We start from the raw sequence: 22,756 nt of genomic DNA on the forward strand, positions 1-22,756 counted from the left end.
GGTCTCTGTTGCACGGAAGATGACTTTACAAACGCTAAAACTACATGTTTTGACCACTGGCACTAGCAGATGTTTAGTGTACTGCCTTCCTTTATCGAATTTTTTTATAAAGCGCATGGATATTCAGGTGCTAAATAAAAATGAAACTTCACCCTTAATTTTCTCCACAAAGAATTAATTTCCAACTGTGAAACATGGGGCTAGAGTTCGCAGGGTGCAGTTTGTCAACCTAAAACCAAGTCATTGTATCTATTTAATGTTCATTCCAAGGCGCCATGACAAGCAATTTTCATAATCTGTATTATAAAAGTTGGTCCTTTGCTGTTGACAAATGAGCTGGTGAAATTTCAGCACATTTGGCTGAACACTCAATTTATAATGAGGATTGTTATAAACACGCATGTGGCCCGGTAGCCTCACAACAGTACATGTGAACCATGACATTAATAAGACACTTGCTTTGTGAGCGTATCTACTACGCCCAACAACTGTTTCATGGTCAGTTGGGGTACAATGGAGCTACTTCAACTTTTGTATGCCTTGGAATTGAAAAATTGAAGAATTTGCACTGGCTAAAGTTCGGGAGAAGACAGATCTCCTGCATGAAAGACATGACGTCCCACAGCCCATGGCAACATAACGGTAGCTGGCAGTGAGCGGAGTTTATAGCCGGAGACTTCTATAGCTGACTTAGCAATTAGATATCATTTTTTAATGTCTGTTTTTTATACATTTACAGGCACAATAGACGCTCTACAATTTTTAGCTGAGAATAGGAGTACGGAGGGTGACCTTGTCATGGCCCCGAATAAGTACATGGTTATGTCGGACTTAGTTACATGGAGGTTTAAACGGATACATCTACTTATTTATGAATGACTTTATGATTTCAAGCTGCGCTTCTTGATAGCTCCTGTTGTGCTTGCGCTCCTCAGCTAGCGCCTCTAGCTCCTGCCGCCTTTGCTGGAGCTCAAGCTCCTTTAGCTTGAATTTTGCCTCCTGCTCCGCCTGCCTCTGTTGAAGCTCCATTTCTTTCAGCTTCATTTTCTCCTCATGGCGCTTTATCTCGAACCGGAGGCGGTCCTGTTCAAATTGGAGGCGGCCCTGTTCAAGTTGGAGGCGGCGGTTCTCGATTGCAGTGTCCCGATCACAGCGGGCCTCAATGAGGGCATATGTTGCCTCAGCGTACCGCTGTGGACCTGCACAAATTTACAAAGAACAGTTAACTGTCTTAGGTTCAAGTGGATGAGCAAGTTCAACAGTTTACAACGCACCATGATATTCTACTGAGCACACATGGTTCTTTTTAACACAGTAGACTCTCAGTAAACTGAAATCAATTAAAGGGAATTGTTGCTTAAATGAAACAACTTCATTCAAGACGTTGCTTTCGTACTTAGATTCTCCACTTTTTTTATCTCGGAGCTACTGTAAATGGAAAACATTTTCTTGTCTCTTCACATTCCATTTAACGAGGGTCTACTGTATTCGAAAACACTAAAATTATTAAACACAGGCACGTAAATACTGTAATAATAGTCAAGGTGCCTCTGTACACACAAAATTGCTTGCAACAAACTGTTGCGATTACTTAAAAAAGTATTGGGAGAAATCTTATAAGTTGTTTCTATGCATCAAATGAAAGGTCAAGCCCTCAAAACCAAGAAAGTTCACTTATACTCTTGACTACACTTTAAAAAGCAAATGCAACGCGTTTTTACAAAGCTGGTTCTGTTTCATATACTGTATACTGACGTCAAGACACACTTTAGCCACATGAGTTGGCGACATGCTCGCGCTATATATGGTGATATGGTGACATTACACGGACGTCCCATCATCTATTCTATACACATATGGGTCAAAGAAGGACCAAGTATTGTTCTGGCTGGCATCCAGTTGTTGCACACTTGTTGTAGCACACAATAGTGAACGAATCTATGGAACTTGTATCTATTGTGGCCTGTTTTGCTACAGAAAGTTTATACAGGGAAAAATGTTGCTGTCATGATAACAAATCACAATAAAATTATTTCCTTGCCTTGTGGTCAATTTAGACGATGTTGGAATGCACACAATGACAGAAGCCATGTTTTACTTTGCTCGATTGAAAGGTATGATGAACTACTGCAATCGAACAGCGAGGAGAAGTGACAGGAAAAGCAACATGTAAGCAGCAATTTCGCGTGCTTTGGTATCTGACATCGCATGTGTTCATTTGGGTGTGTGAAGTCACCAGAATTGATACTGTAGCCTGACGTCATGCATGTACCATTCAAGTCTTAGCGGCACTTCCGGACCTTTATATTCGCTCAGAGACGTATCTGTACACAGGAGATTTGTATAAAAGAGTAAACCCAGCTTTGAAATATGGTGTTGGTGCACTTACAGCTGCCTACCTGCATACCTCTGATTGGAGTGGCTCGGGGGCGCACTGGAGTTGAAGTGCGAGTCTCAGCAGTCAACGGTGAGCAGGGGCTACTTTGAGCCCTGCGCTGCTGGGAATCAACTGGCAATTCTGAAAGGGCAATCAGTAACTGAGTCATGCGATTTTATGCAATACATTTCAACCCCCCCCCCCCCCTTTTTTTGACTGGCTGATTCTGTCCGATTTCTGATACAGTAAAAGCTCGTTAAGTCAAACAACACAGGATCACAAAAATGTTTTAGTTATTTAATCTTGAATTATCAATAGTATCAAGAAAACGAAGAAATGCCTCTTATACCCCTATCACTCCTGGCAATATAAGTGCACTTCGAACGAGTACACTTAGCTGCGAGTGTCATTTGCACGTTGTCACACGAGCAAATTTAGTGTCACTCGCCGCAAAGTACACTTGCTGGCAAGCGCGTTCCCTAACCTCACTTCGCTTTGACCAAGTTTGTAGCCTCGGTCCCAGTGGCTTGCACAGAAATACGCTGTTGCCTAAAGCGGTCCTCGTACTATTTTTGAACTATTGTTTTCATTATAAGGAATTCTGCTATATACTAAAACAAGTCATAAATCAACAACTCTCGCTACTCTCTCTCTCAGGCCGTTTGCGGCCACATCCGCTGTGGGGATGCGGCCCCTCGTGCTTGGTGGGCTTCGCGGATCACTCATATTATCCACGTTGGAACCAAATGTAACCAAATCAACAGGTTTGATGGCAATAAACTATACAAATACTGGCCGGGGCCAGGAAGAACTCCCGAGTCATTCAAATTTCTTAATAATTCATTGAGGTCAAATTAACGAGCTTGTTCGGTATTACTAATAAAGCTGCATGGACTTGTGCTAAAAAATCATGCACAAATTCCTAAAAATTAATCTTAAAACAAAGATGACCTACTCTATGTCTATGGCTCTTTAAAGTTAATGCAAAGGCTCTCTGGCTACACACATTATATATATTCTGGCAGCGGAGCAAAGGTTATGACATTTTTATTAACAATTTAGTTCTGGAATATTTACTGGAATAGTTCCATAGTCTCCTAGTGCAGCAAATGCTTCATATCAATCGTAATATGCAACACTTCACTGCACTAAAAAGTAGCACCTTTTATTGCCACCTTGACTTCACTGCAAGTTCACATCATTGCAACCGACTGGAAGATGATTACGCGTGCTCAAACATTTCTCACAGTGAGAGTGGCCACATGTCCCTGAGAGTGTGGATTTATTGAAGCTCACAACAGCACCCAGACAATGGCACACCTAAGCACATGCCACGTCATAAATTTGCCTAACATAAAAGGACACATGAGGCACCAGTTTGCCCATGTCTCCTTTCCTGGCCAAGACTAAAGATGCGATAAAGCCATATACTCGGAGATTTTAGGGGACAGAGAAATAAGCTTTCTCAAAGAAAGATTTACTACACAATTAAAGTGTTTTTTTTACCCTTGCCTTCAATAGCAAGCATCTTCATTTACAATCGTGTACCTGCATTTTGAATGATACTCTTGTTTTCTACTAGGCAAAATACAAGATACACTGATATGACCAAGCTTTTTTTTTACACCTTGCCGAGGCACATGAGTGTTGGCCACCCGTCTGGCTTCACCAGTGTGAGAATCAGGGGGGCTCCCATGCACAGTTGCATTGCCTGGTAGTCCAAGAGATCACAAGTAAACAAGTTCAGAAGAAGGCTGCTACTTGAGTCTAATGCACATAAAGAAGACTTATTCTCAGGGAGACAAAGAAAAGATAGAAAAGCAGCAAGGGCAACTAAAAGAAGTGGATCCATGATGAAACTATGCAACTAGTTTTCGAACATACTGAAACTACTTACACTTATTAGGTACTTATTCTCTTATTAATTTATTATTGCATAGGACAAAAATATTGTACTGAAAAACAAAACAATGTCCTTCGCTGAGCTCATAATAATTTAATTAAGGACTTGGTGCAAATGTTAGCAACAGCTAAAATCTGACCCTGTATTTCTTTCTTAGCACAAAATAGAATTTTTCAGGCCATCTTGAATGATTTCCTAGACTCAATAGCTGCACTTAAAGTCGCTTTTGTTGATGTTTAAAGCACTAATGACGAAAATCATTTGAGTCTGTAGGCATGCACCAACAAAACTAGGGATTACAAACCTGCAGCAGCAACATCTGAAGGACTAGACGTTGGGGTTTGAGCCCGACTGGGTGCAGCAGTTGCGATGCGGTCAGGTGCTGGGCATGAGGCCGTCGGGTTGTATTCGAGTTCTGTACATCACAAGTGAACCAACATAATAGCTGTGCTGTGTGCTTTGAGCTTGAACCCAGCTTTCCTTTTCAATACACATCGGCAATAACTCCTCTCATGCAGCAGCTCTTTTTATGAGAAATACAGGCTTTTCCTAGTGCCTTATTTACATGCTAGAGGTTAGGGCTCAATAGTGTTAGTGCAATTACTTAAAAAACCTTATTTTCTATGATCTCCCAGGTATAACATGGACCAAGAAAATGACAAACAACACAGGGTGATGCACAAGCTATCAACCAGCCCCTATTGCCGCCTTAGTAGCTTCAAAAACCCACTGCAAGGCTAAAAATGACAGGTAGGAGACAAGAGAAAAATAATGGAAAGCAATATCGGGCCATGCTGAGAGGCTCACCTGACTGGAAATGACTATTTAGGACTATTTTAAGGGGTCCATGGTGTTGCCATTTCTTCCGTGTGTTCGTGTACGTGCATTTTCCAGTCTTAAAATGAATTAACACCAACTATCCCAATTATGCGTGCTACAGCATCCACTTGTTTATGCAACAGTGTATTCAGCACGTGTGTAATGAAAAACTTTTAGTGTTTCTCAGTGTAATTTCACTCACCACAGTCAGGCAGATCCATGTGAATCTCTATGTTCTCCGGCTCATACAGTGAATTAAGAAGTGTCTGCGCCTGTGACGTGCTTGCACCATCTGCTGGTCAGGAAGAAAACATAAATTTTTATTAAGCTCTACTTAATATAGCCAGCAGAAATTTGATTTGTTATAACATAAGGGCTCTAAACCAAGGAACAAGAAACAAAAGAGAGGGAATACAAGTACTTATAGATAATGAGTAGGTTACACATAAATAAGAATAATTATAGAAAAATGGAGAACCATGTTAAAAAATCATCTACAAACTCCAGCTAGACAATTATTTCAGGTACACTTCAAATAGTCTATTTCAGCCTTGTGCAAAGCTGTTGAAGGCAAAAGTGTCACCTAATTCATTGAAAAAAAATTTGTCACATTCACATGTTGCTCGATCCTTAAAGCTAGCCAGTACCTCAGCCCAACAATCTGTCGGACATTGAATCCCACAAGTTGTTCTAATCTTTGCTAGACACTAAATGGCATATCACAGCCTTCTTTGGTGAGACAGCTATTCCTCAACCTTTGGCAGAATAGTTCAAGCTCTGACGTAGTAAAATGTTATGTAACTGGTGAAATGATTATGTAACATAGAAAACAATTGCATATTCATAAGAATTTCATATCTACTGCCGTATGAAGGCTTGCATGAAGATATTCCAATTTGCCCATGTTGTGCAAGCAGACTGCATGTCATGTCTATAGCATTGTCAATTTTGCCACTTGATATAACTCATGTTCAAGGTTCTCTGCACGACTCTTTTCTGAGCATGTGTGTGTTTGTGAGTAGACATGTCTTTTTGCACATGTGATCCTTTTTTGCATCACGGTAATCACCTGACACCAGAAGTAGCAAGTTAGGCAACCAAGCAAACATTTCCGGGAATCTTATTAAACATTGCTATATCTCTGTCTCCACCTATCTGGTAAAATATACCACAGTGCCACACAGGTAGCACCTAACTAAGTCATACAACAGGCCGCAAAGTGTGCTGCAAGCATGGCTGCTGCCTTCAGATTTCACACAGAAAACTTCCAGAGGTTGTGCCTGCTATGATCGTGCAGAAAGCAAACGTTTACAAATATTTGTCCAGTTTGTTATACTCTCTTCTTAACTTACTCAACCGGTGAAGCACTGTAGTATCATGCAATTGATCAAATGACACCACCTGTAAATTCAATGCAGGCCAAGTGTACGGCTCACTATCAGTTAAGTACGAGTAAGAATTGCGAAATCAGCACATTCCTTACCAGGCTCAACACCGTACCCCGCTGTGAACTCCGCGTAGGCCGCCAGGGCATCTTCTTCCCTGTTGTCGACGCGACGTTTCGCTGGCGGGCGGGCGACCGAGTTTCCTGAGGCTCTTTTTTTAATGCCGTCGCGTTCAGCGAGCTGTCATGTGGTTGACGGCGGTGGCGTGTAGCCGCACTCGCGCGCTATGTCAGCCGCTTGCTGCAGCAGGTCCTTCAGCTTGGACTGCTCCTCTTCTGTACCGGAGCTATTGCGGAGCTAGTAATCACAATTTTTGTCAATGGGAAAGAACAGTACATAACAAAGTTCAATACGAGACGCACTTACCTCTTAATTTTCTTCTTCTGGTCTCGCAGAAAACGCAGGAGGATTAAGTTAAGCCCTTCCCTGACACTGCGAGTGTTGAAGTACCTGCCGAGCACATCGGAGAGCCGATCGGCTATCTTCAGCCACCTCGCAGGGTCAAGGAAAGGATTTACATACAATACCTCCTTTACCAGAGCGATGTCATCGCTAACAGTGAATCGCTTGCGCCCAGACATCGATTCCGCTGATGACAGAGCTACAAGACAACGTGTTCACCGTTGGCGCTTCTGCTTCGGCTTGTCTTGACTCGGTGGCTTGCTCCGGACCGTGAACGTAAAGCCTATCCGGCGAGTAGTTTACGTTACGTAAAGGTTCACGTTCAGTAAAGACTAGCTCATGCGCAGATTCTATCCGGTATCCGGTAACACGGTAACGTAAAGAAGTATACGTACAAGCTAAAACTCCCTATTATACCTCAACCCTAACAGGCAACGTAGCTCAATCAAACGGGCTCGGGAGATTGTAATGATTAGTGGCCATTCGCCTTGAGAAGCAGCCTCAGCCGGAGCACACATACGCTTCTTGAAAATAACCATTTCCTCTCTGTATCTCTTTTCTGTGGTGCATTATTCGCGCTGTCGAGTCAAATGTGTGAACAGTTATTTAATTATGCACCGGGTCCAGCCAGTTTCGTCTGCGTGTAGACGCTCACTGTGTATCAGCTTCGTACATGCCCTCCAGATAAATACCGTGGACTCTTTCTAAACAACCTATTCCTCTCCGTAGTCTCAGATGTTTCCTATACCAAAGGCTGCTTTAGGCGGTATTCTAGTTTTTTTTTTCATACACCAAACATTCAAAAAAAGGAATAAGAGCAAATATTAAGTGGAGCACACTGAGATTTGTGAAATGCAGCCTTTGTAGAGGAGCATCTCTGAACTAAGATGAAGTCACTTTGCCAAATAGCCTGCCCACTCAGTGACACCACTCACCACGATTCGGCTAAGGTCATTCCTTTAAAGCATCCATCAGAGCATTTAGAGGTAATAGGAGAGCTGAGAATCATTTCTTAAGATGTTTTTTAAGTCTCTCAGAGGTAGTTTGGGAGGTTGGGAGTTGGAGGAGGCATGCGAGACAACAAACCTTGGAAGTAACGTTTATTGAGGGTAAGAGGTAACACATCAGATGATTTACTCAGAACTAACAAAGGTCCGTTCAGATTCTATATTGCCACAAACAAAATAACAGAGACAGCCACGAATCGACGTCTTGCCCCACCCAGACCAGGAATCAGTGTTCACTTATTTCTCCACTTTAAAGCGATTTCACGCTACACGTGATGGCTCATACCCATTTACCTGGGACATTATTCCCTCTCCTCGAAAAGCATCGTCTCGATGCTGGTGATGAACGTTGAAAAAAAAACTGAGAAAGAAAAGACGCTACTATGGAATCCAACAACTGCGTCGTAAGGCGAGAAAAAATGGGCTGGTGGCTCATAAGTACTCAATAATAAAAGAAATTAGGACACAAGACGCATCAAAAAGTAACAAAAGTGACAAAAATTGAGTAGTCATTGCATAATAAATCAGTCAACGTTCGATTGACGACGCAAAAAATATGGCTTCAGCGTTAACAGATGTACCACATCACTTTGTTGAAACCGACGGGAACGTCCTTAGGTGCCCTCAGGGAGAAATTCGTATGTAACGTCGCTGAGTCAGTGTAGAACTTTGCACGGGCTGAAGTAGCGCCACAGCAACTTTTCAAAGTGACCACACCGTCGGATGGGGGTCCACACCCAAACTACATCGCCTGGTTGGACGGTAATCTCTCGGTGTGTAAGGTAGTAGCGGCGTGCGTCCCCAGTTTGGCGAGCCTAAATACAGCATCGGTCTAGTTGACGGGCCTCCTCGGCACGTTGAGCGAACAAGGCAGCGTCCGCGTTGAACATGCTCAGGTTGCTGGGAAGGAGCATTGCATCGAGCATTGTAGTGACCTCTCGACCATGAACTGAGCGAAATGGGGTGAAACCTGTACTCTCTTGGACTGCTATATTGTAGGCAAAAGCTACGTAAAGGAGTATATTGTCCCAGTTCTTGTGATCAATGACTACATAGATTGACAGCATGTCTGCAATGGTCTTGTTCAACCCTTCAGTGAGTCCGTTTGTTTGGGGGTAATAACCCATGGTTTTTCGATGTTCTGTACCACTTAGTTTCAGCACTTCTTGAAGCATCTCTGTGGTGAAAGCAGTCCCACGATCAGCAATTATCACAGCTGGCACTCCGTAACGAAGGACGACACTGGTGACAAAAAACTGGGCGATTTCGGTTGCAGTAGCTTTGGGCAGAGCCTTTGTTTCACTGTAGAGTGTTAAATAACCGGTAGCAACCACAATTTTCCAATTTGCAGACGAAGACGTGGAAAACGATCCGAACAAGTGAATTCCAATTTGACGGAATGGTGTTGTTGGTGTGGCTATTGGCTGTAGTAGTCCTGCCGGTCGGACAGGTGAAGTGTTACGGCGTTAGCAGTCGCAGCATGTGCGGAAGCACTGTTTGACTGTCTTCGCGAGGCGTGACCAGTAGTAGCAGTGGCGAATTCTTTTCAAAGTGCGCGTGTAGCCAAGGTGTCCGGATGATGGTTCGTCGTGACAAGCATGTAAAATATCGTCACAAAGCGTGGTCGGCGTAACCAGTAGGTGAGTAGCCTGGGTATGGTCGAAATTCTTCTTGTAGAGCACTCCATCCCTTATGCAAAGTGAGGCCAGCGAGCGTGCGAAGTTTCGAGGAAGAGGGCTTTTTCGGCTTTCGAGGCAGTCAGTCAGTGGGCTTAGCTCCACGTCGTCGCGTTGTTGTTGAGCAAAGTCTATTGCTGATACAGAAGAAAGGAATGTATCGTCTTCTTCAACGTTCGCGTTCATACTTACGATTGGCGCACGTGAGAGACAGTCAGCATCGGTGTGTTTGCGTCCTGACTTATGAATGACAGTAACGTCAAACTCTTGCAGCCGAAGGCTGCACTGTGCTAGACAACCGGAAGGATCTTTGAGGTTGGTAAGGTAGCACAAGGAATGGTGGACGCTAACTACCCTGAATGGGCGACCGTACAAATAAGGCTGAAACTTTGTTATAGCCCAAACAACGGCTAAGCATTCTTTTTCTGTTGCAGAGTAGCTTTTTTCTGCGGATGATATTGTTTCACTTGTAAAGGCAATCACGCGCTCTATGCCATTTTGCCATTGAACCAATACAGCACCAAGTCCGACGTTGCTGGCATCCGTGTGTAGCTCTGTACAGCGTTACGTCAAAGTTACCGAGTGCTGGTGGGACTTGGAGATGGTTTCGTAGCGTTTCAAAGGCGTGACGCTGATCCTGACCCCAAATAAATGGTACGCCGTCTTTTGTAAGTTCATTTAGAGGTACAGCGATTTTAGAAAAGCCTTTGACAAAGCGTCTCTACTATGCTCACAGTCCCGGATATCGGCACAGATCACGCTTGTTCGTTGGGACAGGAAATGCGGCAACAGCTTTTGTTTTCTCTGGGCCTGGGTGTATACTGGCGTGGCTGAAAACGCGACCAAGAAATTTCAATTCCTCGAAAGCAAAGCGGCATTTCTCAGGATGGAGAGTAAGTCCAGCTGTTTGAATCGCCTCAAAAACTGTCTGTAAGCGCTGGGCGTGCTGTTCAAACGTTTCCGAGAAGACGACCACATCGTCAAGATAGACAAGACACGATTGCCATTTTAGCCCAGAAAGAACCGTGTCCATGATTCTTCGAAAAGTAGCTGGCGCCGAGAATAAGCCGACGGAAAGGACCTTGAACTCGCCGAGTCCATCAGGAGTAATGAAGGCGGTGTTTTTGCGGTCGCGCTCATCAACAAAAATTTGCCAATAGCCGCTGCTTAGATCCATGAAAGAAAAGTAACGAGCGTTGCGAATGCGGTTCAGCGAGTCATCTATTTGTGGTAAAGAATACACGTCTTTCTTCGTAATCTTATTCAACTTTCAGTAGTCGGCGCAAAATCGCAGGCTACCATCTTTTTATTTTACTAACACAACAGGGGACACCCATGGACTGGTCGATAGCTAGATGACATCGTCTTTGAGCATCTGCTGGACCTGTTGGCGTATAGCGTCTTGTTCTTTTTGCAAGACTCAGTAGGCGTGTTGTCAAATGGCTCTCTCGGTAGGCTTGGTGATGATACAATGCTTGGCAGGCGGTGTTTGGTTCACTTTCGAAGTCGTAGCGAAGCAGTCCCGAAATGAGTTGAGTAGCTTCAAAAGACGTTCTCGTTGTGCGGACAGTGGACCCTGGTTTACGTCGAGAGTGCTTGTGAATGTCATGGCGGAACGATCGTACGACGAAAGGGCAGATAATGTTGAGGGACCAGGGACGTCAGCAATATTCTCAAGGTATGCGATCGCAGTGTGTTTGGTAAGATGGCAATACTCCTCGCTGAAATTCATGACTAATAGGCAAGCCTGCTTCCTCCTGGGCTGAACAATACCTCGGGACAGGTAGATTTGTTGTGAAGAAGTAAGGACAAATTTTCTTCCACAATTACAGCATCGGGACGTCTTGGTCACATTCAACGCTGATAAAGGGGCTCCTGCGGGGAGGCAGAGTAACAGATTCGGAGGATACACGTAGGGCAGCCTTCGATAAGTGAGTGTTCTCAAGTTCAGGATGAAAGGGGTCCTTGAACAACACCTGCAAGTCTCGTAGGTCAATAATTGCTGCGTATTCGCGAAGAAAGTCCACTCCCAGAAGGAGGGAACGGGAGCACACAGGTAATACGAGGAAAGATCCTGTGAACGTTGAAGCACGCACTCGAACACGGGCTGTGCACACTCCAGTCGGCGTGACGAGGTGGCCCCCTGTTGTGAACAACGGGGGTCTTTGCCAAGGGTTAGTTACTTTCCTCAGTGTTTGGTTGCGAGGGTGCTGCTCATAACCAAATAATCGGTGCCGGTGTCGATGAGGCCAGTGATGAAGTGATTATCGGCATGTATGGTGATATCGGTGGAAACAGTCTTATGACTTTCGGAATCGACTGAAAAATCAGATATGGCTTTGTTGGGTCTTTGCGACGAGGGAGGCTCTTTGACAGTTCGTTGGGACGCGGCTTCAGCCCCAGGAGCCCCGGTTTCTAGTTTACCCTGTGGAACCTCGGTGACTGGCCTCTGAAAAGAACATACGATGACGAGGGAAAGCTAGGTAACGTGGGGCGGCAATGTGATGGTGATCCTGATTGGTGGCGTTGACCAAGGCGAGGAGCTTGCTGGCCCGTAAGGTACGCTTCGATGTCGCAGGGACGCTCACCGTAACGTGGGCACCGAGCATCAGGGTGGAAGCCATGGAGACCAAGTTGGCGGTACTGGAAATTGCGGTGTACGTGACCCGCTTCGCCACAGTGGTAGCAGAGTGGACGGTTATCCAACGTACACCACACGCTGGCCTTTGTGGCGTTCTGTCGTGATCCAGACGGATGATAAGTGGGTGCACTCAGAAACCTTGAGGCGGGTGGCGGAGTCGACGAGGTGCCCTAAAATCGTTGGCTAGCCTGATCGATTGTCCGCATAGTGGGATCAGGAACATGTGGTGCAGGAGATCGCAGGGCCGCCGCATAAGTCAGCACAGGTGCCTCAGGCCTTGTTGGTGTGAGGGGGGTGACCACCTGTCTGATATAACTTTGGATTGTGTCTGCGAGAGCATTCACGGGTGATTGGGGTCTCCCTCCTTGGAGTTGGCGCAGCTCGTCCCGCACGACGCTTCTTATCAACTCTGCGAGGGCATGCCTCTCGCTCTCAGCCCCGATAGAGCATGCAGCCGGGGTGACGTCGTGGCGTTCACACTGTGACGACCGTTGCTGGAGAGTACGCTTCATTGTGGTTGCCTCATTTATGAACTAAGCCACGGTTGTCGGCAGATTTCGCGCGAGTCCTGCGAAGAGTTGCTCTTTTACTCCACGCATTAATTGCCGCGCCATCTTTTCCTCGGACATTGCAGTGTCGGCACGGTTGAAGAGTCGAAGCATGTCCTCGACAAACATCGACACTCTCTTGCTTGTTAGGTCGTTGGTTCCGAGACGAGATGACCTGCTCCACTCTCTCCTTCCTTTCGGCACTGCGGTTCGCCTCGCAAAACTGTCGGCTGATCTCTTGCCACGTTGCAAAGGAACCATCGTGATTCTCATATCACGTTTTGGCAGAGTCTTCCAACGCAAAGTAAACTCTCCACAGCTTGCGAGCTTAATCTCATTCGTTGATGCTGGCAACTAAATCGAAGTGGTCAAGCCAGTCATAAACATCTTCATAAATGTCTCCATGAAATGAGCGTCGTGTTTGCGGTGCATGAAAAACATGCGGGAGAAAAAAATAGGCTTCGTTGATTTGACTCGCCTGGTTGGTAGTTAGGGTTGCCATCTCATCTTGAGAGAAAGGACCATATTCTGGAAATAGTCCTCGCAGGCGGCGACTGCTTCTTGCCGTGGGAGCTTTAGCTGTCTCAAAGTAGCTCGGTGTGCCGGCTGAAAATCTGGAGCCGAGGCGCATTTACCCCGCACCTCCGCCAGTGCCAAGAACGAAATAACAGAGACAGCCACGAATCGACGTCCTGCGCGCACCCAGACCAGGAAGCAATGTTCTCTTCTTTCTTCACTTCCAAGCGATTTCACGGTACAGTTGATGGCTGATACCCATTCACCTGTGACAATATTCTTTATACATGATCGCTGTAAAGGCGTCAGCGTATTGAAGTGCTGAGAAACAAGCGGACCAAACGCTGTCACCGTACAATCATGCTCGACGCATATACAGGCTTGCATTCATTAAACTCTTCTCCTTTCACACTGCCTGTCTCAGTTGCTTGGAGAGCCGACCGTACCGGGCCTTATTTGGTTGCCAGCCATAAATGGCGCTCCCGTTAATCTCATGGGAGACGGCTCGGTCGGCGCTGACGGCGTGATTAAAACGTCCATCACACTTCGTTTAAAACACGTCGCACCTGTTTCAGCACACGGCGCCGTGCAGTGTCACTGCACCATCATCGACAGCGAGGAGCAGCATATGACACACATACATAAAGGGTGTAACTACCACAAGCGCCGTTTTTCGCTCTTTATTGCCCTGGCCTCACGATTGGTGCCTATAACAAGTATGCTATAACGTCAAAGAATATGATTTACGCTTCGATACGTCATGCGCTGCTGTCTCTGCGATAGTTAAAAGCTAACACAACGTACTCACCATGTGCTTCGCATGCAACAAACGACCACTATGGTTATAAGTACAGATACATTAATAGTACTGGGGTGTGCTCAGATTTGGGTGCACGTTAAAGAACCCCAGGTGGTCTAAATTTCCGGAGCCCTCCACTACGGCGTCTCTCATAATCATATAGTGGTTTTGGGACGTTAAACCCCACATACCAACCATACCAACCATTAATAGTACTGGGTAGCCATGCATAAAAGAAAAGAAAAAGACAAGATAAATGACGCGGTTAATGTGTAAAAAATAGAGAGCGCGAAAAATCGTACAACGCGGATTATTTCACGTAAATTAGAGGCTCCTTGGCATGATTTTAAATTGTAGAACACTATGGTTTTTATAGGTACACATGGACATTTTGTATGTCACGACATACGCCAACCTAGACCAGGGTTGGGGCTGCTAACATGGATTGAAAAAAAAATACTGCATTGAAAACTAAGTGATAGATGATGTGAGTGCTCGCGCACGTTCCCCGATTCTCACGCAAATCTGAATGTGAATGCGTAATATTTTATTTTACAGTTATTTCACTACCTTCAGGGCTTGAAGGCGTTGCAGAAGGGAGTGTGTAAGAGTATACATAATAAGAAAAATAATAGTGAACGAAAAACAAATGCTGCTATGAGTAAACATCGCATTCAACAGCAGCCTTAAAAGCAGTGACATTGGTCAATTGGGCAATTGATGGAGGGTAGGTAGTTTCATTCGTTCGAGGTAGTGGGAATAAAATATTCGTGAAAGAACTTGGTAAGTTAAAAAAGAATGTGCACTTTGTGGGTATGGTCGCATCTATATCACATGCGTGGTTTGGAAAGATCTTGTTTTAGATGTGGATTGAAGTAAATTTGATAAAGGAGAACAAGATGGGGCACTTTCCTGTGCGAACGAAGAAAAGAAAGGCCCAAAACATTTCTCATATATGATACACTAGATGTGCGTGCATATTCTGAGAGGATGAAATGTGCACACTGATTTTGGACGGATTCTGAGGTTTCAACTAGTGTGTTAGTGCCAGGATTTCATACAGCACTTGCATACTCGAGCTTAGGACGAACAAGGGTTTTATATAGAATGAGTTTAAGAGCTGAAGTAACCCTTGAAAAGTGTTTTCGTAGGTAGCCAAGAGCGCGTTTAGCATTGTTAGTTACATAGGTGACCTGAGTGTGCCATGAGATATATTAGAGGTAAATTTTACACGAATTACTTGTAGCAAGAAACACTTTCTAAGACACTATCGTTAATAAGATATTCGTGAACATCAATAGAAGTAGAGGTGCGAGAAACTCGCAATGCCTTGCATTTATTAGTGCTAAGTCGCATGTTCTATCTAGTGCACTAGGAAGAAAATTTATTAAAATATTGTTGCACAAAATGAGCATGAGTATTAGTGAAGGCATTTATATAAATAACGCAGTCATCAGGAAATAATTTAAATGATGATGTAACATTAATGGGCAGGTCATTGATGTAAACAAGAAAGATATTATTATATAAGGTTTTACGCCTTTAAGAAGAGGGCTTTGAAAATTTCGACCATCTGGTGTTCTATAACGCACACTGACGCCGTATACAGTAAACGGGCATCAACCATTAATTACGCGTCCACTCAAAATGTGACCGCTGTGGCCGGGATCAAACCCGCCACCTTCAGGCCACCAGCCGAGCACAGTGACCATTGATCCAAGACGGTGGTCAATCTAGAGGCTCACTCCCTTTTGTGTGGAACCCAACCCAACAAAATGAATATAGTAAGCAGAAAACAAGAATTCTAGCGTAAGACAACTGTAATGGTCAACGTTTGAATGCACGAAATCGCGATACACCGATAGGCAGAAAATTGAGTTTATAGTGCAGTTAAGGAAAGGCAGCTTTCATTTGCTAGTGAAGAAGAGGAAAGCGCGCGACCAAGCATGACGATCCTTATTGAAATCTTCTCCTTGAGAAAAGCATCAATACCCGTCGAGACACAGAATATACCAGGGACGTGAACGTGAGAAATGGGACAAGATAATGGTATGGTGGCTCCAGCAGCGAAAACGCCTCGGCACTTTTTTATTTAACTCGTTTCCAGGAGGCAGCAGGCATCCAATACGTCTATTTGTTCACGATATGTTTTAGTCTTCTTTGAAATCGTGGGGATGGGGGGAAGGACGCCGTAAGCCTGCAAATTTTTTTGGTATTTTGGGAGATTCTGCAATTTAATTTATTCTGGTTCAAAAAAATGTGCAAAATGGACAAAAACTATTTCCTCAACAAACAAAGCTGTCACTGAATACGTGCAGAACTGGTTTTCGCGGCCCAACGAAACGCCCCTCTGCAGTAATTAAAGAAAAACTTTGACATCCTTTACTCTGCTCCCGAGAGACGACGCCATCGTAAAGAAAAATAAAATCCCGAAGCTTTCGGCCGATAACCATTCCGGCTATCTCTACAAACCGCTCGGGCGGCACATCTTCGTTGCATAACATGGTCATGAAGCAATTGATCACTCATCGTTGCTACGTCCAAATATCCCGCGACGTTTCGCATTGCTGCTGCATATTCGCATATTTTGTGGCATTTGCGCGTGCGTAGTACTACACCAGCTGTCATGATCTCTGCAATATGTGGGCGTTTATAGCGTTCATGTTACCTACCAATTACAAAAGGCCGTACTAGAGCTTATGAGTGAAGCCATTGGTCACCCACTGTGATAGGAGTTACCTGTGTGGCTAGGCAGTTACAAATCTTGCGTTTCAGTTGTGTACTATCGCAACAGGTGCCACACCATGAAAACTGCGTAACAGGTGCTCACTTAAAGCTGTCCATCTCCTACAAATGGTTTTGTCGTAATTTATTATGAGAAGCTCGCTCATGGCTCTCTTTATGCGCTGCCTAGCGCTGGTGTTTTGGTAGTTGGGAAAGCAAGCCACAGACTACCTGTGACTATTGTTTGCCAAGATATGTCCAGATAGACTAACTTGACTTTGAGTTTTTAAATAAATGCACAGTGTCAAACAGCGTATGCTTACGCAGTACTTCAATAAAGTTGCTTCTCACGCTCTCGGATCACAAAGCACAGCTGATCGCATTTTGATAAATGTACGCACGTTTGACAGAAAGTGTGCTCAAACAGTTTATAAGGGGATAAAGACGGCTGCTTAAGCGCACGTTGTGACCGTGTTGCCTATTCCGCGCAGGCCAGGTATTTTTGCACATCGCAGAAGGGTTGAGAGGCGGGCCAGTTGGTGCAAATTCATAATGAAATAATTGGAAGCGCGAACCTACGGGACACAAGAGAAGAGACTACGCTTGTTTGTCTCTTCTCTTCTCTTCTCTTGTGTGTCCCGTTGGTTTGCGCTTCCAATTATTTAATTAAGAATTTTTGCACATCACTTACTCCATGGCACCAGTCTGTGTCTTGTTTCAGTTGTTGTTTAGTTCTTTCGCGTTGTTTGCACCGAAAACGTTCTTTTTTTTCTTTTACTTACCCCATAAGTCGTACGCAGATGCGTACCGTATGACAATAGCATACGTATATATAGGCTACTATACATACGACTCTTTCGCACGTGACAGTGCTGTAAACAGAAGCCCATACTCACCGTCGACGCCGCAACGCCTGAAGGTAGGAAAAGATAAGCGCAAGCACAGGAAGGTTAGCAAGTTCTTAGACGTCTGGGGCGTGGCGAATTCGTTATTTGGGGCGCAAAATAAGGGTGCTCCATTCACTTGAAAGCAATCAATGTCATCTGCAGGCCTCCGTTTCCAACGATAAAATAATTTCACTCGCACAGCAACAAACCTTCGCGATTGAAACAAAAGCTAATAGGGAACGCACTGCAGCGTATGTGGACAAAGAGAGATACGTGTTTCCGGAGGAAGACACCAGGAGAGGAGGGTTGCGGGATACGCGATAGCCAGCCATAAATGATACAGGACCCAGGAGGGCGTACAGACAAACAATGTTTTGCACCTCGCAGGCTTTCCCTTCGGGCAGATGCCACAGCAGCGGATAAAAATGACGTCATCAAGGAAACAATGCGATGCACATGGCAGCAGAGGCGGCAGCGAAGCTCGAGGACTAAAACGCTACACATCTTTCACGCAGGGCTGTGGAATATTTCGTTCCCGCATCGTGCGGCAGTTTGGATGCGCTGATATCAGCCCAGCTATCTACATCTACTTCAAGAAAGGCCCTTCCACGTCAGCCCTCGTGTGATTGTGACGCTGCCTGGACCATCGACTTGCATTGGTTCCTCAACCCCGACGGAAAACTACAAATTGACTGAACAACGCCCCCGTCCTTCACATGGCAGCAGAGGCGGCAGCGAAGCTCGAGGACTAAAACGCTACACATCTTTCACGCAGGTTCGTGCCCAAATTCCTGCTTGTTTCTTAAATTTTCGCCTGTTTCGTTTTGCTGCTGCTGGTGCTGCCACAAGTGTTCTGTTGTCTGTATTGATTCATTGAGACATGGCGAAAGAGATAAGAGCACTTTTCGAGGAACTTAAGCGTGAATTACGGGCTGAATTTAAAGGCTTCAAGGAAGCACTCGAGCGAGACTTTCGCAATGAGCTGAGGGAAATTAAGTCCTCTGTAGCTTCCTTAAATACTGATTGTGAAGAAGTAAAGGCTGAAAATGGAAAGCTCAAGGCGACCAACGCTATGCTAGAGGCCACGTGCGCTGATCTTGCCCAAAAGGTGAAAGATCATGAGAGTAGGCTGCTACACCTTGAGCAGTATTCTCGTAATGCAAATGTGGAGCTCAAAGGTATCCCGTACAACGCCACTGAAAACCTTATAGATACAGTGATCAAAATTGGCGAGAAAGTAGGTGTACCACTTGAGGAAGCCGATTTCGAGTCGGTGCACAGAGTACCAACCTCCAATCTAACAAAAAAAAATTGCCCGCAGCTTCCCTCGGGGGAACACTGAGGAGGATGCGGACCATATAATTGGTTAACGGGGTGTTAAAGTGCGACTTACTTGGGTCGATGGCTAAATTGGTTAACGTGGTTGTGAAATGGGGTGTTAAATTGCGACTTACTTGGGTCGATGGCTAAATTGGTTAACGTGGTTGTAGGAGGGGGTGTTAAATGAGTGAACACGTACACACGTATGCGAAAGGGCGGCGCTGGTCGAAGGGACGTCGATCATTGTGTTTGTGGATTCGTTGGAATTCATTTCACCGCGACCTTGGACGTCGACGCGCCGTACAAACCAACCGACGAGCGGCAACTGAGCGAGCGAGCGCCGACCTTGAGTATATATACAGCACCACGGCGCATGCACTGTCAGCTGTTGAATGTTCTCGAAGCGCGACGCCACATGCGCGTCCACTGGAGAATCAGGAGAATTGTAGATGTCGAACGCGGTGTGTAGAGGAGGAAGGGTGCACAGATGGTGGAGGAGTGAAGCGCGCGCGGTGTGTAGAGGAGGAAGGGATGCACAGATGGTGGAAGAGTGGGCGACGGCGCGACGGCGCATGCGCGCGCGTCAGCTGTCGAATGTTCGAGAAGCGGTGCGGACGGCGCACTACAAGGCGCGAGTATAAGATGCTCCGCATCTAAAAGAACGTAGTAGTTCAGTTCGCACGGAGGAAGAAGAGGGACTGTTTCCTCGAGAATGCGCGTACTGCCCGGCTCAAGTGCTCTGACGTAGGCTTTGACTCGGAGGAGCCGTTCTTTGTTAACGAGCACCTATGCCCAGAGCTGAAACGTCTACTAGGTCCGGCTACTGCACGCAAACGCGAAACTGGTTGGAAATACGTTTGGGTGCAAAATGGCAAAATTTTCGCACGGCGCATGGACAACGCTCCAAAAATAAAGATTTCATGCAGTGGGGACGTTGCTAAAATGGTTAACCATTATGAAAGCTGGAAAATAAGACCAATATTCCAAGCTTTGAAGGAGCCCTTTGTGGTGCTATAGCGCATCTTATCATGCCATTCATATGTGTTAAGGAGACACATAGTTGTATATGTTGCGATAGTCTACCCGGAGCAAAGGCCATATGCGCATGCGCTGTTCGCCACACATTTGTTCTCTTTCCGATATTTGTTGCCTGCTTTTTTATTTTTTTTGTCTTGTGTGCTTTAATTTTGGAAGTACTGGTTTGTAGTTGCCGCTTTTGCTATTTTCTGGATTGTTTGCGTTTATGCCTGTATCGCGACATGAGCTGGGAAACAACTTGGCTGCGTTTTTCTGCCCTTGTTGATGAAATCTGTAGGCACAGTGATATTTTTCGTTGTCTGTTTCTCATTTGGAAGTATGTCACTACTTGTCTGCAAACTGACAGCACTTCTATGTTGACCCATAATAATCAGCAATGACTTTATCTTGTATTAGTCCAACCACACTCAAGTCGGATATTGTTGAAAAGTGTAAATCACCATTAACATTTTTACATATGAACATGCAGTCGTTACGCCAAAAGTATGATGACTTTTGCATTTTAATAAACGAGTTCGGGTTTTCCTTTTCGGTTATTATGCTGACTTAGACGTGGTACTCTGATCTTGATACCATACATTTAGACGGCTACAGTGCCGTTTCTTTGAATAGGAAATTGAAAAGGGGAGGCGGCGTATGCATGTTCACAAAACTGGGATTTACCTATGACCTCCTCGATGACTTTTCTTGGTCCACAACGGACATTGAGATAATTTGTATAAAATGCAACAATTTTGTATTTGCTGTCGTGTATAGGCCACCTGATGGTAACTTGAGCGAATTTTTCACGTTTCTAGAGGCTATTTTTTCGTTTGTAAACATAAACCAATACTCTTTAATTTTAGGAGGTGACCTAAACATAGATATGCTGACAAAAACTCCTAAACAGGGCGAATTATCTGCTATTCTCGATTCCCATTTTTTTGTTTAATGTAATGACCACCCCCACACGTATCACTGCAACTAGTGAAACTCTTATCGACCTTTTTATTACTAACCTAGCAATTAATGACCCATTCTCTGGTACCATTAATGTGACACTTAGCGACCACTTGCCTATCTATTTAGTAACTGATACGTACAATACGGCAAAAGAATTCACTGTAAATATAATATATCAAGACATCAACGCGGTTACACTGTCGCAGTTCCGAGATGAACTCGCCAGAACAAGCTGGAACGCAGTTTTTGCGTGCTCTACGGCTGATACCGCATATGACCATTTCATGGAAATTTTTTCTTCGGTATATAAAAAACACTTTCCGTACAAAGAAATAACTAAGCCAAAACGCGCACGTAAGCCTTGGGTAACGTTAAGTATATTGAAAAGGATACGTACGAAAAACAGACTGTACCAGGTGTTCTTGAAAAATCGCGATTTGAATGCACTGAAAGCGTTTAGGGCCTACAGAAACAGTCTTTCAAAAACTTTAAGACAAGCCAAACGCGACTATTACCATACTATTTTTAACGGTATCGTAGATGTCAAGCTAATGTGGAAAAAACTAAACACAATCATATCTTCAAGTAATAGGACGCCTGGTGTCGACGAAATTACAATTGATAATCATATATTTAAAGGAACAGCATTAGCCAATAAATTCAATGGCTACTTTACTTCTTTGTCAGAAAGTACTTACGACGGAAATGCATTAAGTTACATGCCAACACCTATAGCCCCCTCAATATTTATTGACCCTACGGAGCAAACTGAGGTAAACAACGTTTTCATGAAACTTAAAAAAAGCAAAAGTGAGGACATTAACGGCATAAAAATGGAACCGGTTATCTTTGTTATTGATTTATTATCACCCTGCCTGACGCATATTTATAATATTGTTTTAAGCACAGGTATGTTCCCTAAGCGGATGAAAAATGCCAAAGTTGCAGTGCTTTTTAAAGGTGGTGACAAAAATGAAATGAGTAATTACCGGCCAATATCGGTATTACCTATATTTTCAAAGGCTCTAGAAAAAATCATTTTCACTAGATTGTATAAATTTTTGGACTCGCATTCTGTGATTACAACAGCACAATATGGGTTCAGGTCTGGCGTATCGACGGAGACAGCGCTGTTGCATCAAAAAGAGTTGATACTGGGCAACATTGAAGCAAGAAAGCTAACATTAGGCGTATTCATAGACTTTACGAAGGCGTTCGACAGAATTGATCACCAAACCTTGTTAGAAAAATTGTTTTATTACGGGATTAGAGGCATCGCGCTCGATTTAATAGGAAGCTACCTTAGTGATCGGTACCAGTGTGTGTCTATAAATAGGCAAACATCTATGCCCAAAAAAATCAAACGCGGTGTACCACAGGGAAGCATATTAGGACCTCTTCTATTTAACCTTTATATCAATGATATTGTAAATGTGGATCACTCAATAACGTACATTATTTATGCAGATGATACAAGCTTATTCTTTACGGGAACAAATATAGACGATTTGATAAAAGCAGCTAATAATACGTTAGTCAATTTTTCGAAATGGTCCTGCCAAAATTCGTTACAGATCAACAGCTCTAAAACCAAGGCCGTTCTTTTCCGTGCGAAAGGAATAACATGTACGTACACACAAAAACTGATGCTAAATAATTTCAATATCGAACTTTCCGAGACTGTCAAAACTTTGGGCGTCATCTTTCATCAA

At 44.4% G+C, this 22,756-nt stretch overlaps 1 protein-coding gene across 1 annotated transcript; it reads right to left on the reverse strand.

Annotated features, from left to right (window-relative positions):
* Nucleotides 1–861: 861 nt before the first annotated feature.
* Nucleotides 862–4,085, reverse strand: LOC142777041 (uncharacterized). Its single transcript, XM_075881345.1, has 3 exons — nt 4,010–4,085; nt 2,408–2,518; nt 862–1,199 (listed from the first exon to the last, which is right to left on the reverse strand). Exons 1-3 carry the CDS (start codon nt 4,083–4,085, stop codon nt 862–864), a joined length of 525 nt encoding a protein of 174 aa, XP_075737460.1.
* Nucleotides 4,086–22,756: the final 18,671 nt, after the last annotated feature.

Source organism: Rhipicephalus microplus, chromosome X (assembly GCF_043290135.1).
Source record: "Rhipicephalus microplus isolate Deutch F79 chromosome X, USDA_Rmic, whole genome shotgun sequence".
Taxonomy (NCBI): Eukaryota; Metazoa; Arthropoda; class Arachnida; order Ixodida; family Ixodidae; genus Rhipicephalus; species Rhipicephalus microplus.